This window comes from Ricinus communis, chromosome 5, assembly GCF_019578655.1.
Source record: "Ricinus communis isolate WT05 ecotype wild-type chromosome 5, ASM1957865v1, whole genome shotgun sequence".
Lineage (NCBI taxonomy): Eukaryota > Viridiplantae > Streptophyta > Magnoliopsida > Malpighiales > Euphorbiaceae > Ricinus > Ricinus communis.
The window spans coordinates 2,287,640-2,306,238 of record NC_063260.1 but is presented as its reverse complement, the minus strand read 5'-3'; the positions used below and the strand labels follow the sequence as shown (position 1 = coordinate 2,306,238).

The window sequence follows — 18,599 nt, the reverse complement described above, 5'->3', positions numbered from 1 at the left end:
GCTAAGAAACTCTCAAGTTAAAAAGTTATTTTTTTTCTCATCTATGCCCTCTTCTCCATTAGAGACAGAAACATAATTTCTTTATTTAAAAAACACCAAACTAAATAGAAAATTAAAAAAAAAAAGAAAAATCACACAAAATAAAATCATAATATTCAAAAGAGCTGTTGCTAAGTTAGAAGAGGAGACAAAAAAAAAAATGTTTGGTACTATCAAAGGCTTTTACTTTTCTCTCTCTCTCTCTCTCTCTCTCTAAATGAAAACTCTTAAAAGCATTTCTTAGATTCTTCTTTTTCTTCTCCTCAATCACATTCTATGTTTTTATGTAACTTTTTTGAGTCAACTTACTGTGTGTTAAAGAGACAATCTTCTTCAATTTACTATTGCTAGCATTTTCTTTTTTTTTTTTTTTTGTTACACATTGTGCTATAATATGCAAGATTTTTTTTTTTTTTTTTGTGTGTGGTTTTTGTTGCATTTCTTTTATTTCTTCATACAAGTCTTACCATTTTTGTTTAATCATTGAAGGTTTGGTTTTCAGTTTCCTTTGCCTAAGATTGTTACTGAAATGAGTGGGCTTCTTTTAATGAAGAAAAAATGGATTGACTATGAATTCTTTTATTCTCTCTCTCTACGGCGGAAAATAGCATCTTTGACTTTCTTTAGGGGCATACAAGCAACATTTTATGAAGTTAAGGAGGAAAAGACCCCATCTTTATCAACTAAATAGTTACTCTGAAGAATGCTTACTGAATTTGAGGTTCTATGCCAAAGGTGATCATGTAGGCTGTAAAATATAAAATCATGAACCATCAACAGTGATCAAGAAGGGCCATATAATTATTCAGGAAAAACAGGATATTCAATATTGCCCAATCCTGTTCCATTCCAAAGAGGCAAGAGCTTCACCTTTTTCAATGTATTGTTTTGAAGTGGGTATACTAAAACAAGACATGGGAACCAGGTTCTCCAGGAAAAAAATTGATGAACCTAGAACAATGAGCATTGAGCAAGAGAGCCTCAGCATCTCAGCCTATATTACAAGAAGGCAACTACAAATGTTGACCTATTACAACAACTACTAAGAATTTATCTTGTGCTATTTTGTGAATAACATGCTGTATGTAGGCACTATTCACCCTCTATAGAACTTGCATTTGCAGAGGATATCTCTACACACCTACACAAGTCTCTTAGCGCTGCTCTTCATCATTTTTTGGTTGATCTGGAGCTGCTGAAAAAAATTGGTATTTGCTTCAGTATAGCTTGTTTCATTTTTTTTAATGGCGCCAAATGAGATACAAAGTATCACTTACCACTGCATCTCTCCTCTCTAAAAGTTACAGCTACATGTTTGAAGAATCCCTTTGTTGCATCTGCACATTCCAAATTTGTGCACAATGAGATTATAAAATCTGTCATCGTATTTAAAGGTCAAATTTAAATGCATGTTCAGGAACATTCAGCGTATAGATAGTTCAATTAATAGAAGAAGAGAGATGTTGAGAATCAGAACGGTAAGAGAAAAATCGTTTACTTCCATCACTGCAACTACCAGGAGGACAACAACTATCACTTCCTCAACTTAATGTCCTCTTTTCTGTGATTCATAGTAACAGCTGTCTGGCTATTAGTCACTTTTCTCACTCTTTGAGGGCTAGAAACTTCCTATTAGGAATGCATCCTTTCAGATTGTGTGTCACAGACCAGACTGTTCTAACAGGGCAGGAGAGACGGAGAACTAATCTTATACAGTACAGCAGCAATAGTGCAGATAAGATCCCTACAGTCGTGCTAGCAGATTTCTACTACAGAAGAACCAGGATGTTGTAATCAGAGCCCTATCATATTTATATCCTTGTTAAACACGTTCTGCAACAGTAGCAACTTCAGCTTTATAAAATAAAATACAACCATTCCAACAGAAAAACTGAGGTTATATCATATAAGTTTTAGCCAGTGTTACCCAAAAAAAGAAAAGAAACTGTTAGCTAAATGCTGGACGGATGCAGATAAAGGATAAAGTGATGTCTGAGCTCATACACGACATACCATGCTTCATTGTGAGGGATGGATCTTTCTCATTTACATATCCTATCACCTTTGCTGGTGTTCCTGCCATCATGCTTCAAAAAACAGAGAGAAAAGAGCACATCATCCAGATATGATCAGGGTGAGAAACTAAATAAGTGATGCACTAATGCTCTTATTGTGCTACCTATGTGCATCCACATCCTTCAATACAAGTGAACCAGCAGCTATCATAGCCCCTTCACCAATTTGTATATTCCCAAGTATTGTCGCGCATGCTCCAATTAGTGCACCATCACCTATTTTCGGATGGCGATCGCCTACTTCTTTCCCAGTCCCTCCTAATGTAACACCCTGCCCATCATTTTCTTGTTAGTATAATGAAATCTCAAATAAAGCTGTTGGGACCAATCCCTAGTCCATTGAAAACCTGGACAGATTATATATATATATATATATATATATATACACATACATATATATATACAACACACACAAACACACACATATAAGGGTATCATTTCAATGTTAATTGAATTCCATTGTCTATTTAAGATTTTGAGTTTTGACACTGTTCAGAGTAAAGGCCTTATGATGGGCCAAAAACTAAAAAGAAAGTTGTAGCAATTAAAATTTCTGATATGTCCCCATAAAGTATTTACACCAACCCAATCAAGAATGGAAAAAGAGAAATTCTACAAGTGAAAATGAGGAAGAAGAATAGATAAGAAATGAAAAAGAAAAGGACCCCTAAGGCTGTAACCAACTTTATAAAGCATTAGGGTCGAAATTAAGGAAATAAACCAGGACATTAAATAATTGCAAAGGGGGAGAATGCAGCGTGGCTTACATGCATCAATGACACTCTATTTCCCACCACAGCAGTTTCACCTATTACCACACCAGTTCCATGATCCAATAGTATCCCTTCTCCAATTTTGGCAGCTGCAGCATGAATGAAAATGGTAAAGGATAGGTTTACATAATAGCAAGAGGTAATTCTCCATTGTTTGGTACAAATACAGAGTCAAAAGGCATCATTCAAGGATAAATTGCTCAATATCAACTTCTATCTTTTTCTTTTACTTGATCAGAAAACATTGCTTAGTGATATCAACATTAATATATTGCCTACAATGACATGTAGCTACCTTCTACAATCAATTACAAAATATGGATCCTTCTTACGCTTAAAGGATGAAATTCTGATCTCAACAGGACTGAATGACATGATATATAAGAATGGCATAAAACAAAGAAGAAAAAAATTATATACCTGGGTGTATGTCAACTCCAAAAACCTGAAAAAAGAAAAAGAAAAGAAATATTACAAGGAGATAAAAGAAAACTAGAAACCAAAAAAAATTTAATGATAGCAGATCAATAAAGTATTAAACTACCTCGCTGATTCGACTTTGTAGTGCTGAGGCCAATAGTTTTCGTCCTTGGTTCCACAAAACATGAGCCACTCGATAGGATTGCAAAGAATGATAACCCTGTGAAAGCAAAGTAACTTGTCAAGTGATGAGCACATTATTCATTTAAGTTCCGACACTTTTCTGCATACAAACACATAAGCTAGCATTTTCTAGCACCTAGGCAAGCATCCCCTACCTGAAAACAAAGTCACAGAAGAACAAAAAGGCACAGTATAAAAGTATCTCAGGGCGATTAACAATCCCTGTGAGGTCAAAAGAAAGTACCTTAAGATATAATAATGCAGAACAATATGATAAACAAGCAGGATCCCGATCTTTAAATGCCTAAGAAAGGAAGAAATATCACAAGTAAGATCAAATTCACCATTGTCATCAATAAAATCTCAACCCCCGCCCTGTAAAAGCAAACATATTAACACGGAAAAGGTTACCTGCGCATCTAAGCGAATTGATCGTTGAATGCTTCTATTGTGCATTATTACACAAGAAATTGTATCAAACAGTTGAGTGGCCAAGAGAGTTGGATTCTGAAGCCTATTTGCAAGAACAAAAGCCAGCGCCTGTTCTAAGCAATCATGTGACAAGATGCTGGCATACAAGAAGCTACTAAGAATTGGTTCTTTTTCAGCCTGCAATATCATATGACAATCACAGACAAAAAACTTCATTGAAAAAAATTCAAAATACTTTTTACAGTGAACAAACTGCATACAAGAAGCTCCATGCAAAATACTTTACAAGTTGTCACTAATTCCCTCTTCTCCATTTCACATATTCATCCAACATAATCAGTAGCAATTATAGCTAGAAAACCCTCCAATTTCTCCAAAATAATCACAAAAATCATTTATCATCAAATCATAAATCGAGGCACTGTTTGATTAAAAAACAATGCAAATACTGATTGAAACACAAAACAATTTACTGAAAGTGAGCAAAATGGCTTCTCAAATATTTTTGGCAACACTTGATATACTCTCATTTTCCTTCCCTCGATATAAACCATATCATCCTTGCTTCAAGTTTAGACAAACAATTCCCTTAAGAGTTTTAGACTTTTAGTGTTGGTAGAAATGATTGGTTAGACAACATCCTTTTCAGCTTATTTAAACTAAACCAATTTCCAGGAGAAAAAAGAAAAAAGTCAATCTTAATAAATTGAAAAGTAAGTTAATCAGCATAGTTAGAAATCATTAGTCATAACAAGCATATGCATAAAGCCATGCAAGAATTTCACATAAATAAAGCATTAATAACCTTCACTTCACAGCAAACAAGTATTTTCAGAGTCAAAACATCACTAACCCAACAAAAGAGATTCAATCTTTTTTCTAAATAACAAAGCGGGTACCTCCAACTTAGCTTCTTCTCTCACTTCATCCCAAATTGGGTCACTAGAATCAGCAGAAGAAAAAACAACAGGCTCAGACTTTGAGAGTCCCATTGCATAAACAGGAAACACTTTATCAAAAGGGAAAGATGGTGTAAAATTGGTTTGAGCTTCTCCATTTTCTTGTTCATCATTATTGAAAGATAATCGTGCAGAGAGAATTTCAGGAAAAGAAGAAGAAATACAATGCTCATCGCTTAAACAAGCCATGAGAGCAAAGCAAGGATTTACTGAAACGAAAGAAAAGGGTGATGATGATATGTTTTATCATGAAACTGATGGGGAAAGACAGAAAAAGAAAAGAACAGAGAGCGAGAAAGACAGGTGGTCGTTTCGTTGTGGGTCTTTTAGCAGTAACAAAAGAAGCAGCAGCAGCCAGGTTCCGCTGGTTCTTTTATAGTTTGGGAAAAGAATGAAGAAAGAGAAAATAAAAGGCGTATAAAATAATAATAATAATAATAATAATAATTAGGCCTGCTCTAATATTTTCATTCAAAAAGATTTATCAGGTACTTTAATTTAATAACAAAATAAAATTATTTTAAAAGTGAGCATTAAACTCAAATCTTATTAAATTAAAATTAAATTTAATTCTCGCTGCTATTTTTTGATATTAGTAAAATATTATTATTTACAACATATATAAATAAAGTTAGTTTTATTTTATAATTTATGATAAATTATTATTATTTTTATGATTAATATAGAAATATTATTTTTTTATTGTATAATTTCGTTGCTTACATCTATCAAAATAGAGGCAGGGAATATGGATAAATAATAATAATAATAATAATAACTAATAAACAAAAAAAGGTGATGAAAAATAGATGTCATTATGTCACCTTTTATGTATGGCTTACCTATTGATAACCCTTTATTCATCATAGTCAAATTCATGACTATTTAATATGTTATTTTATTTCTAAATATCAATCTTTATTATTAGAGAAGAGGTATTTTCATATTTGATGGGCTTGAATTCCAATAATATATTTTTAAAATCATCTTTTTTTATCTTTATATATTAATTTGAGGCACCGATTAATTTTAATTTTAAATTTATATTTATATTTTAATTTATTTTCATTAGCTCAGTTTGAATTTATTTACATTTAACTTAGAATTGCTATTCAACATGCTACACTATTGAATTCTTAATACATTTAGTAGGGTGGCTTTTATCCCTTTAATATTATCCTAAACTAAATTTTATAATATAAACTCTAAAACTCTTTCATACTGCAATCACTTGCTTAAGTAAATTCGACTAATGGAACTATTAAGTCTCTAATTCAGTGAGAAACTTTTATATAATTCGAATAGAAGTCTCCAGTTCTATTTTTCCTTTCCTATGACAGAAAATTTGATTAATGAATTAAAATTCACACTATTAAATCAAAATATTTAATGGTTACAACTTAGAAATTAAAATTAGAGTATTAAATATGTTGAATTAATAATATTAATGATTTTTAGTAATATTAATTATCAAACAAATAAATTAGATTTAACACTTAAAAAACTTCAATATTTATGATTTAACCTTTATAATCAACAGTTTTTAATAAAATCTTTAACTGTCCTCCGTATTTATTTATATACTAAATTAATTATATATAGTATAACTTATTTATTATTGTGTTTACATAAGTTTTGATATGCTACTTTTGGCAATTGACTTTATGCCTCATAATATCAGTATCACAATAATATTACTTTCAATAATGGGTCAAACATGTTAACATGTAATTAAAAATATGGATAAAATATATAGAACTTATTTATTTAATCTAAACTATATTTAAATATTTAAATATTTTTATTTAATTTTGTTAAAACATACAAGTATTTGATCTTTACTAATTTTTTGTTCTTTTGATTTTATTATTAATTTATCTAAAAAAATCCAACTAATTTTTGTCAATTTACAGCCCATAAAAAGTCATGTTGCAAAACCAAATTTCTTCTTTAATATTTCTCTTTTAATTTTGCTAGCAGATATACCACTAATAAAATTTCTTAATTTTATCTAATATTTCAAATAAATCAAAATATTTACATAAAATTTAATATCACGCTCACTCAATGAATAACAATCATTTTTCTAAAATTATTATCTAATATAATTTTAGCACTAAATTTTAATAGTTTAAAATCTTATCTATGTCCTATTATTATTCTGGTGTTTTTTTATTAACTATTTTTGAGTTTACAAGATAAATAATTATTTGAATATTACTTATTCCTATTCAAAAGCTTAGTATGTGCATAAATTCTTACAAGAAAAAAATATAAATATGAATATTTTTAATAAATTTAACTAAATCACTTATCATCTATTTGTTGTTAGTATATATAATTTTAAATAAATCATTCCTTTTACTAAATATCAAAATTTTAAATAATTTATTTTCATATTTAATTTTAAGATATAAGACTAGTTTAACACAAATATGAGTTAGAATCAAGTAAGAGAATATATGACCTATTTTATTAAATTTGAAGTCTTTAAATAATTTGATTCAATATTATTATTCTGGGTCTTATATAATTTAGTCTTTACTAATAATTTATGATCAAAGATTGATGGTTAACGAATAATATATTTTTAAAAAAAATATAGTTATTATTATATTTTAACATTAAATTCTAAAATATAATTCAAAGTTAAATTTAATGTACTTTTGCATATTTGTATTTGCATAAGGGTAATATGTTCTTAATTATTTGCAGAAAATTTGTATGCCTATAGTGATTACGTTAATTTAAAGTCAAAATGGTAATATTTAATGATAATGAGATAATAAATAGTTAATATATTTTAATATTAATTTTTATTAAATATATATCATATCAATTTATTAAATATACATAAAAAATATAATAAATAATTTATTTAAAGTATTTGATAAAGTGGAAGTAAACTTTGGGTAATATAAGACATGAGAAAAAGATTCTAAACTAAGAATACGTTAGTCAACTTTCAAAATAAGAAAATCGAATGAAGTTGGTGAAAAAATTGTTCATTAATTCTATAATTAATTTATATTAATTTTATTTATTAATAATATTTTAAAAGGTAAATATTAAATTTTATTAATAATAATATCTAAAAAATAAATATTCTCTCAAAATTAATATTTTATATTAATTTATTAATATTTTAAAAGCATATGAAAACTTTTTCAGCAGTTTAAAAATTGTTTGAATAAATAAAGTTTAATGGTTAATATTTTTTTTTTAAAATAAATTTAATAGTTAGAATTGATGATAATACCGGTGTTATGATTGCCATCGTGACACTAAATAAGGAGCCTGCTGGATTCTTGATTCGGGTTTGAATTTCAACTGTCTTTATTTGGTAGCAAATTAAAGAGAGGGCTTTGACCGTTGAAAGGAATTGAACGGTCGTTGTTGATTTCAAACTTGCATTACTACATAAAATTGCGTCTTAGGTATAAATTTGATGAGATTCATGGGGTCCCTATGTCTTCACTCTGTTCCTATGTTCTTTTCAACATATTATGCAATTCATGTTTTGATTAGTTTTTATTGTTTGGGCTGTTTAACAAATGATAAAAGGATTATTTCTTTAGGCAATAGATACATCCTTTTTCTTAAGCCCTCTTACAACTTAACACTTGAAAGACTTGTTATAACTAAGTCCTTTTTCGTTGATTACTTATCTTTTTAATAGTCGACATCGGTATTCAATTGGTATTAATATTTTAATATTTTGATCTTTTTATTTTATTTCAGGACATTTATAATTTACTGATGTGGCTATTAAAAACTGAATATTTTTAACTAATTCACCATATCATATATACCCACTCACTAATAATTTATCGTATCAAATATAAAGGGTGTATATCTAAATGTGTATAATTCAAAAAAGATAAAAAAGAATAGATATCACTAGTGAGTTCACATTATTGATGTGATAAATTAATTAAAAATAATTAATTTTTAATCACTTTATCGGCATAAATAAATTGAAATAATGATATATATTTTAAATTAAATAAAAAAATACTAATGAAAAACAAATATCAAAGTATTAATACTAATTGAACAGTAGATGTAAAAGTTTAGTCTAATAGAGAAATTTATCCTTTATGTTAAACTTGTTATATTTAAAATCTTTTCCTAATATATATTTCTTTTGATCGTACACTTAATTTATTAAAAGTGGAGGTCTTGTTAGATTAGTAGCGATGGATGAGAACTACAGATGTCAATATGTATGCACGTGGAGGCTGCCATATATTATAAATTGCAGACTTGTATGCCTTTCTGCTAGAATTAAAGGGCAAAGAGATTGGTGTTTTAGTGTATAGAGGCCATGTATGCGTCTAGAGACATTCTCAATTACTTTTGTATCAGAATCATTGTACTTGAAATAATGCCATGTCAATTTGATTATAATAAGTAGTCTAGTGCCCTCACTCACTCATTCTCTTCCATCTTTGTCTCTAGTTTATAACTTTACATCTTTAGTGTCTTTCCCAAAGAATGTGGACAATGACAAAAAAAGAATTGCTAGTTTTTGGTGCAAATTGGGTCAATGGCACAATAAAAATAAAAATAAAGGCACTGAGAATAGCCATACTCGGTCACCTAATGCAGCATTAACCATTGAATATGGGGGACATGAGAAAAAGGAACACTTGCATTAATTACCCTTTAATAACAATATTTCTAAGTTAATACTCGGAAGTGCACTAATCTTTTTTATAGTAATTACTCTTTAATTATATACTAACGTGTTTAAATTAGTGCTTGCAAGTGAATTAATCTTTTTTATAGTAAGAATAAGTTCACCATGAAATCGATTTTTAAAAAAATTATAAGGCTACTTATTTTAAATACTAATTATCAATGCAAAATAATAAAAATAAATATAAATACTTTAAACTAATATTTTGAGAGAATAATATTCATAAAATAAAATATTATAAATTATAAAGTAAATATGCAATGATATAATGTATGAAAACTATTTAATATCTATTATCATAAATTTCATTTCAGAAGAAAAATGTTTGAGATTAAAACTAAAAGGTTACCTCATGAAAGATTTGGGTACTAATAATATTAATGTAATACCTATAATTTCTTTATTATTATTAGTATTTCATAATTATTTTTATTTTTTATTATTTTATTGTTTGCCATGGTTGTTTTTCTTTTCATTACATAATCTTATTTATGCATACATGTATATCCATATAAATTTGTGTGTATATGTATTTTGGATGAAATGTGTAATTAATACCATTCCACAATTGAAATCCTTAAACTTTTTAAATGTTGAAATTAGTTAAAACAATCATAAGTCACCAAAATAAGGTTTTAATTAAAGAATTGCTTCTTTTAGGGTATCACTCTCCTCCATTCTCACTCTCTCGTTTTCCCTCACTGTCAAGCTTAGATGATTGTCGATCATTGCCATTTTGGAAGTACAAGTCGTCCTCGACCTCAAAAACTCTTGTGTAACCAGAATTGTTCATTCTCCCACTGAAAACAAGTTTTGAAGAGAGAGAAAGAGGACGTGCAACTATTGTGTCAATTCCGGTCAAACCATCAATGTTCAGGCCAATCCATTGATACTAGTCGACTCTCTGACCTTTGAAACGTTTGATTAGAGGAGTACAACTGATGCCATTGCTGGAGAAAGGAGAACGCTACTCACCGGAGTCAAATCTTCATGTGTGAAAACTCAAACGATGATAGTGGTATGGTTGGACTCCCTTTGTTGAGAGCTTTGAGTAATGACCTCCTTTTCCAATTCAAATGAAAATCCCTCAGTCCCCTATTATTGAGTAATTAGTGCATTTCAAGGACAATTAATGTAGATAAGTGCCTTGGATGATTTTTTTTGGGTCATATTGTTTAGCATGGTGGAAATTCCTTGGTCCCCTATACTATTCGAGTTGACTAAACTTGAAACAATAGAAAGAATCATAGCCAAACAAAACTCAAAAAAATTTCTACATGCCCCGCTTGAGGCAATTTCCCATTCTAATTAAAAAAAATCAATTTTATGATAAGTCTAAATGATGATTTAATTAGGAAAGAAGTGTTTAAATATAATGGAAAAATATTAAGTTCAGAAGATAGATAGTTTAAAGTTGAAGTTTAAGTGTGCAATTAATTTATCAGTAAAGTTTTTAGAAAATAGATATGTATTTAGCTGTATTATTTAATTATTTATACATATATATATTAGTGTGTGTAATAAATATTTAAATATTAAAAAAAATATTATAGAATTACGGTGATGTATATACCAAATGTAAATAGAGATTTTTAATAATTATGTTTGAGGGTCGAAGGCTGCACATAAATTATTCTACATTTTTCATCTGTCGCATATGGAAAAATCCAAACATGATGTGGAAATGGCGAGTAGGAAAATTCTTAAAATTTGGCTATAAAATAATAAAATTATATATAAGATGAAAGTAATTATCATAAAATATATATTGGACTTGGACGGGAGTCACCATCAATCGTTTGGTGTGATTGGTCACATATGAATAAAATAGAATGCCTTATCAAAATAAAATAAAAGGATTCAGGGTCGGTCACATGTAGGGAAGAAGATATTAACACCCTATGATTCCTTGGTGTTATTTAATTTTATTATTATATATCTACTTAACCAAGTTGTTTTATGTGCCAATGCATTGTGATTCTAATGCATGCTAATGAATATAAAAGCTTATTATACTATCCAACTTCCGTGGTGGGTAAAAGTTCTTCAATTTTTTTTAGCTTTATCTTTTTGTATTTTAAGAGGTGGCTTTTGAAACACATAGGACCAAGGTTGAAATATGCTAATGAACTTTGAGGCCATGATTAAATAAAGCCTTCTTGATTCTTTTGGGTCATTTTAGTCCAATATTTGTTATTTTAAGTCCATTTTACCTTTTCTCGTGCGCGTAAACACCAATAACGAGATTAAGTGCGTGAATAGGCTATTTACATCTTCTTCATAATTTAAAATACTAAATAATAACAAAAATTATTTAACATCTAATTTAGCTAATTTCTCAAAGATAAATATAATTAAATTTATAAGAGTATTCATAATTTAACTAAGATAAATTCCTCTCCAGCATTAGCATTGACAACCGGTAACAACAACAATGATCGACTTGTTGTCATCATCGCCCAGTGTCGCCGCCACAACCGTCGTCATCGTCCACTGTTGTCATTGCCCACTGTCGCTACCTTAGCCATCATCGTCGTTGTCACTGCCTTAACCATCAATGTCTCAATCGTCATTGCCCACTGTCGCTGCCTCAATTATTGTCGTCTCAGCCATCATCGTTTACAGTCGCCGCCATCAATTGAATACTGTCGATTGGGTTTGATATTTATGAAAATTTTGATTTTTTGTTTTGTTTCTAGGGTGAATTTAGTTTATATAGGGTTTGATTTTTTTTGGGGTGGATAGAATTTTGTTTGTTTCTAGGAACCTGATAGAAAGAAATAAAAAATGAGAAAGCTGATGATTCTTTTTAGAATACTTTCATTTGGTTGGGTTTGATTTTTTTCTTTATTTATTGTTTTTTTGTTTGTTTTATTTAATAAGTGTTCTTATTAATCAATAAAGCATGTGTAATTCACTTTCTAAAAAAGGATTGAAATGATCTATATTTATTAAGTTTTGGGCTAAAATGCCTCTAAAAGATCAAAAAAGGCGGTTTAGACTTCACTAACAAGTTGCAGGAGCCGATTTGAACCTTATTCCAAAACATATAAATGAATGTTCTTTTTCTCAATATGTTTTGAGTTGTCCACCAGGGCAATGGTCAGTTTTGGGCGGAAGCTGGATCTGAAGATATTCGAGGCAATTTCGCTACAAATTCCTATGTGGGGTCTGCTTGCTGAAATCAGTGATAAAGGGCAGGTGGCAGGCGTTGAATCTTTTATTATTCTAATTATATTTCGGCCAAGTGGAATGCTCGTGGATCTGTGCTTTTCATGGTGGAAAGATTAGAAATTTAAGTGCATAATCAGGTCAAGTGGGCCTTAGAAATGCTTACTAACTACAAGAAGGCCACTCTGGTACCAGGTAACCATGCAAACACACGTCTGAGTTGTACCTCCGGAGCTGCATGCATGGCAATTGTATTTTGGAGGTGCAGACTATTTGCAGGTTTTTCAGCAGAATTTCTCGAGGCTAATGATGAAATTAATGGTATTCAAATATGTAGTAAAATTTTAATCCTGGATCAGTTTTTGGGACTGCTCTTCTCTATTTCATATATATGAACAATCATAATCTGATATCAAAGAATGATAATAGACTAATGATTACGGAACTTCAATAATATAAAAGTAAAATTGAGATTTTTTCTTTAGTTTTTGTCCATGTATGTCTATTCGGCTAAGTTGTCGTAAGCGGTAAGATTTTCTCCATCAATATGACTCTTAAGAATTCAAACTCATGACATTTGCCCAGAAAACCCTAAACGTTAAAATTTAATCAGTCTACAATTAGACTAACATCACATTGATAAACATGAGTTTCTTTACCAATATATATAAAAAGAAAAATTGTGAAAATTTGAATGGCTCCTTCATGAGTCTGCCCCTGCTCTTGCATTACCTGGTTAGCAGTCTGCATTTTATTAATATTATACATTCATGATAATTTTGGGACCCATGCGGTTGCTTCTTTGGCTCGCAGTGTTTCAGAATCAGAGCCAGTTGGTCGGTTTGTTTGTTGTCTAACGTAGCTAGCCCCTGTGATCATTTGTCTTGATTTATGCGACTGACATTATCTTCTGATTTTTCCTAAAAAGAAAAAAATTCATTGTAAAGGGTGAACTTGAACTCAGAATTTATACGGTTCCAAGTGCCTGCGTAACCCATTTGAATGGACCAAAATTCACGTAGTTCCATTATAAGAGTAGCAATCTGAAACTATGTACTAACATCAGAAGAAAGAACAATGTGGTAATACCATGCTGCTGATGCAAATTCCCTTAGCATTCCAGGGAGAAAACCTGGAAAGTTTGTCCTATATTCAGTGATGCTGATGTCAATTTCCTCAGCAATACGAGCTATTTTCTTCGTAGGACTGAATTCAAAGTTGTCTTGTATCCAAGCTTTTATTTAATTCAATTCTATTGCTGCTGATGAAAATTTCCTCAGCAATACGACCTTTTTTCTGGGGAGTATTTTCTTCGTGGATGACAATTCAGATTTGTCCGACATCCAAGTTCTTACTTGATTTTACTACAAGTTGAAGATAATCTGTTCATAGGGAACTCAATACTTGAAGACTCAAATTTGAAATATATAGAACTATAAAATTATTTATATTATGAGGCAAAAAGAGAGAAGACGGGAAATTATATTCCAAATATTTGATATAACAAATTATACTTAAATTGATCAGTTGGGTGTGCCTTTACAATCATTTTCAGAACGGGTTTGAACCTCAACTGAAGTCATTTGAATTTCTCTGACTGGCAATTTCTGACTGTTGATTGCTAGCCGTTGCCAACAACTAGAGAAAGAAGTCCTAATTAGAGCAATATGTCTATAAAAACTAGTTTTTGATGATGGACATTTTTTACGTCGCTAAAGCTACCAAATCTGCTGCTAAATTTAATCGTTCTTTTACTGCTTTTTTATGGTATAGAATCAAAGATTACGACTTGAATGGCGGCAAATATAGATTCTGAAATATGTATGTCATCTCCTCTTCCTTTGTATAAGCCAATCGTTTCACATAATGGCAATAGGAGATAAATGATAATGGACTTCTTGGCCTTAGTACTGAATGGGAAACACGGTAATTGCTTGATTAGTGGATGAGAATTAAGTTCAAACATAAGAGTGGAGCTCACCACATGTTTTACGCAATCATCACTAAGCCAAAGAAAAATGGAAAATTTGAAATCACCACAAGCGAGAGTGAGAATGCATGCATGCTCCAACTAATATACATATATATATATATATATATATATATATATATATCATTATTTGATCAGAGAGACATTAGGACACATCGTTTTCCCTTTCATGTTACCTCCTGCTTCCTTCCATCTGGAAAAATCTCATTTGACTTGTTGATTATAAATACCTTGTAGTGGATTGGATTGTCAACCTCAACCCAATAATCCAAGAATCACGTTCATTTGTAATAATCAGGTGCAGGTTTTTCTTTACATATGGGTTATGGGAAGTCCCTCAAACAAATTTCTTTACTATTTCTTCAAATTTTCTAAAATTAAAAAACTTAAAAAAGAATTCAATGACAAGCACATATACGTATAACTATTTATTTATGTTTCTGTTAAATTAAATCAACCTGATTAAAATAACAAATATATAAATAGATAGATTAATTTAAAACAGTAAAAAATGTTTATTTTTATTTTTTGTTATGTGCATAATTACAGAGGGACTAATGTATACAAAGCTCTAATGATGTGTAAAGTTCCTACATTTAATATGCTAAAGATAAGTATGCTGATGCATGTCTTCTCTTCAGAACTGGATGAGGGGAATTCTAATATTGGTGCACTCAATCAATCTTGAAGTTCATAATTTTTTTTTATATATATATTTAGAGCCAATTTAATTAATATAAAATATATTTTAATTTGATTAATATAAAATATATCGAATAAAAGTTTTTATAGATGATAAAATACTAATTTAAAAATTGAAGTTTTAATTTCACTAATATATAAATCATCTACTGGAATATAATTGATTCCATTTGTTCAAAAGCTCTAAGGTGAACTCACATAATGGCAATAGGAGATAAATTACAAATTTTGTAACTAGTTCTGTTGTTTCGCTGATTTCTTGGCCCATTTTTGGGTTGTATTTAACAGTCAGTTGCTTGTATTTTCTCTTTTTTTTTTTTTTTTTTTTTTTTTTTCTAAAAAGAGTCTCTAGGAAAGTTGGATGATGAGGGCACTGGTTGCCAATAGCTTTCTGTTGCCTGCTAGCCAGTTCAACAACCACTAAAGAAAGGTCCTATTTGGAAGAACGTTAATGTAAATCAAATTGTAATTAGTTCAAATAAAATGAGCTTTATCGAATCAAATTATAATTAACTTTATCACCTCCACCAAAATAACCTAAGCTAATTTGATTTTAGTTCACTCCAACAAACCACAATTATATGCCCTTTAATTTTGTTATTTCTTAACAATGTGGGATTTTGATTCCAATATTAGTGAAAAATAAGATTTCTGTCACTAAAGTTATAAAATTCGCCGAAAATTTCACTAATTTTTTTTATAGTGAGAAGTCTCCAAGGCGATGGCAGCAGATGAACCTGAAAACCCTGCTAAAATGCTTTCTGTAACTTTGACATTTCAGGTGGGGATGGATCCTGAATTACATTCATATAGCATTCCGATATGTTACTATATTGCACTAGGAGATGAGGCAGTGAAAATTAATTGGTAACAATCGAAGCCACGCTGCCTTCTGAAATCGATTCATTTTGATAATGTCTGAAAGCAAGTACAAATCTGTACTTTAAAAAGTGTAAATTTCATAGACAATAATTCAGAACTGAGAAGGAGGTACAGATGGTGACTTCTTTTGTTTCAGTCCCTCTGTTAACGATTACCTATTTATAATTTCTAAATGCACAAGTGGGTGCTTATTCATTTGCCCCAAACATAAATTTATAAAAATAAATAAGTAATTTGGGTTAACTCTAATTTCATTTCTTTTAGTTTTAAGCTCAAAAATCTTACTAATATAATTTATTTTTATTTAAAAATAAATAAAAAACATAAAACAAAAACCATAACAAACACCTCCATAGTAAGCCAAAAAGGCAGGAAATATAGTAATTAATCCATTTATTTTTGTCTTTGAACGAAGGCTGATCTTGGACCAAGTATTTCGCTGCCTTTGTCCTTGTTTCTTCAAAGGCCCAGTGGCTGAATTTGTATACAATAGCCCAATACATTAATGTTCTTTTTTTAAAAATCGTATCTCAAATGATAGTTCTTAGAATTTATTTAAGTATTTTATGGAATTACTAAAATTTGTTGAATTTAAATTTGGTAATTCTACAAATATAGATGGTTTACTGATTACATTTAAAATTGATTCTTAATCAATTTAAATTGAAGAACCAAATCTAACGGAATTCCTTCCTTTTGAAATGTGATCTTAAATATAAAAAGTACAATTTTGTGCAATTTTTTGCCAAAGAAATTTGGAAAAGTGGAGATTAAATAGATACCAACTAATGGAGCAGATTTCTCAAAACATGAAGAAGCAGTATGCCCAAAAGTACCTGAAGTTTGCTCTATTAAACTTCTATTCCCTGATATTTGAAAAATATATTAAAATCCTTTTTCTTTATTATATCATACTAAAAGCATTTTCTGTTAGTAATCCATTTAATTCAACTGAAATTCCAACTATGTCCTCATCGTCCCGTCATTAATTTCTCTTTTTCTAGAAACTATTTTCTTTAAAAATACTGCCACCATCGTCCATCATAACTACCACATATCATTATTTGATGTCACATGATATCGGTATCATATTTAATCTTTCATTATTACTTAGAAACAGATAACAAAATAAAAATAAACCTGCTAATAGATTTAAATTGATTAAAATATCTAATATTTATAAATTGAACAGAAATCTATTTAAATAAAAAGAAAAACACTTTGTAATTTATCAAATTTAGAATTTTAGTGACTTTAAATGATATTAGACATAAATAAAATTTACTCGTGCAAGTTTAACATTTACAAAAAAAAAAAGCTCTTATTTTATTACATGTTTTACTTATTATTATAAGTAAAATATTTATGACATCAGTCTCATACGATACCGAATCAATAACCTATTAAGACCACCGTTGTCTTCGAAATTATAAAAACACTCTCCCATCAAAGTAAGATTTCATTTATATTGCACTTCAGCCTCCTAGACAAACCAAACAACCACATCTCTTTATTTTTCATTTATTAGAAAAACAACAACCCAACACTAATATTAATAATCTCTTTTTTCTCCACCTATAAACGTTACTATCCATCACCAACATTAACAATCCTTTCTTCTTCTTCCCCACCGTTGTCTGCTTATATACCAACAATTATTGCAGCACCGGCCTCCATCCTGAAGAGTTCGTTCTAGAACATCTCTCTACCATTGAAGCCATCATCAAGTGTTAATTAAGAACAAACCGGTCTACCACCCATTCCGCCATTTAAGAGATCAAGACAATCTTAGCACTTGTTTTTTTCTTTTTTCTTTTTCTAACATACCAAATGGTGTTTTGTTTACACTTTTTGTGTACAAGAAAAGTAAACAAAATTGACTGTTACTGTGGAGGCAATGATCTTCCGATGGTAGAAGTAGATGTTTGAATTGTTGATGGAGATGATGGCGTTGATGGATGGGATTCTTTTGTCAGTCTTTTTTCTTCTTTTATTTTTTTTTATTTAAAAAAGGTTGAAAGAAGGTTTTATTTATAAAAGCTTTGTTATATTTTCAAAGAAAAAGACAATGGTGTGATTAGCTTGTTCATTTATGGAAGTTCTTTTATTTTGAAAGAAAGTGTTTGGTGGTTGAGAGAGTGAAAGAAAATGAGAGAAAAAAGAAAAATGAAAAGAGAGATGAGAGTGTTCTTGTCTTTTTATATCAAAACTAATAGTTGAGCGACATAATATATAATGGGAGGAACTTTTACAATAATATAGTAAAATGAA

At 29.7% G+C, this 18,599-nt stretch overlaps 1 protein-coding gene across 2 annotated transcripts; it reads right to left on the bottom strand.

The window, feature by feature from the left end:
• Positions 1 to 819: 819 nt before the first annotated feature.
• Positions 820 to 5,233, bottom strand: LOC8268756 (serine acetyltransferase 2-like). Of its 2 annotated transcripts, none has more exons than XM_048375143.1 (10): positions 4,822 to 5,233; positions 3,902 to 4,099; positions 3,735 to 3,794; positions 3,432 to 3,527; positions 3,308 to 3,332; positions 2,882 to 2,976; positions 2,219 to 2,385; positions 2,053 to 2,126; positions 1,317 to 1,376; positions 820 to 1,234 (listed from the first exon to the last, which is right to left on the bottom strand). In XM_048375143.1, the coding sequence occupies exons 1-10, from the start codon at positions 5,068 to 5,070 to the stop codon at positions 1,194 to 1,196; spliced, it is 1,065 nt and encodes a 354-aa protein (XP_048231100.1). In that variant the 5' UTR covers positions 5,071 to 5,233; the 3' UTR covers positions 820 to 1,193. The 2 variants fall into 2 exon arrangements, with proteins under 2 accessions (XP_048231100.1, XP_048231101.1); XM_048375144.1 differs by having other exon boundaries at positions 820 to 1,231.
• Positions 5,234 to 18,599: the final 13,366 nt, after the last annotated feature.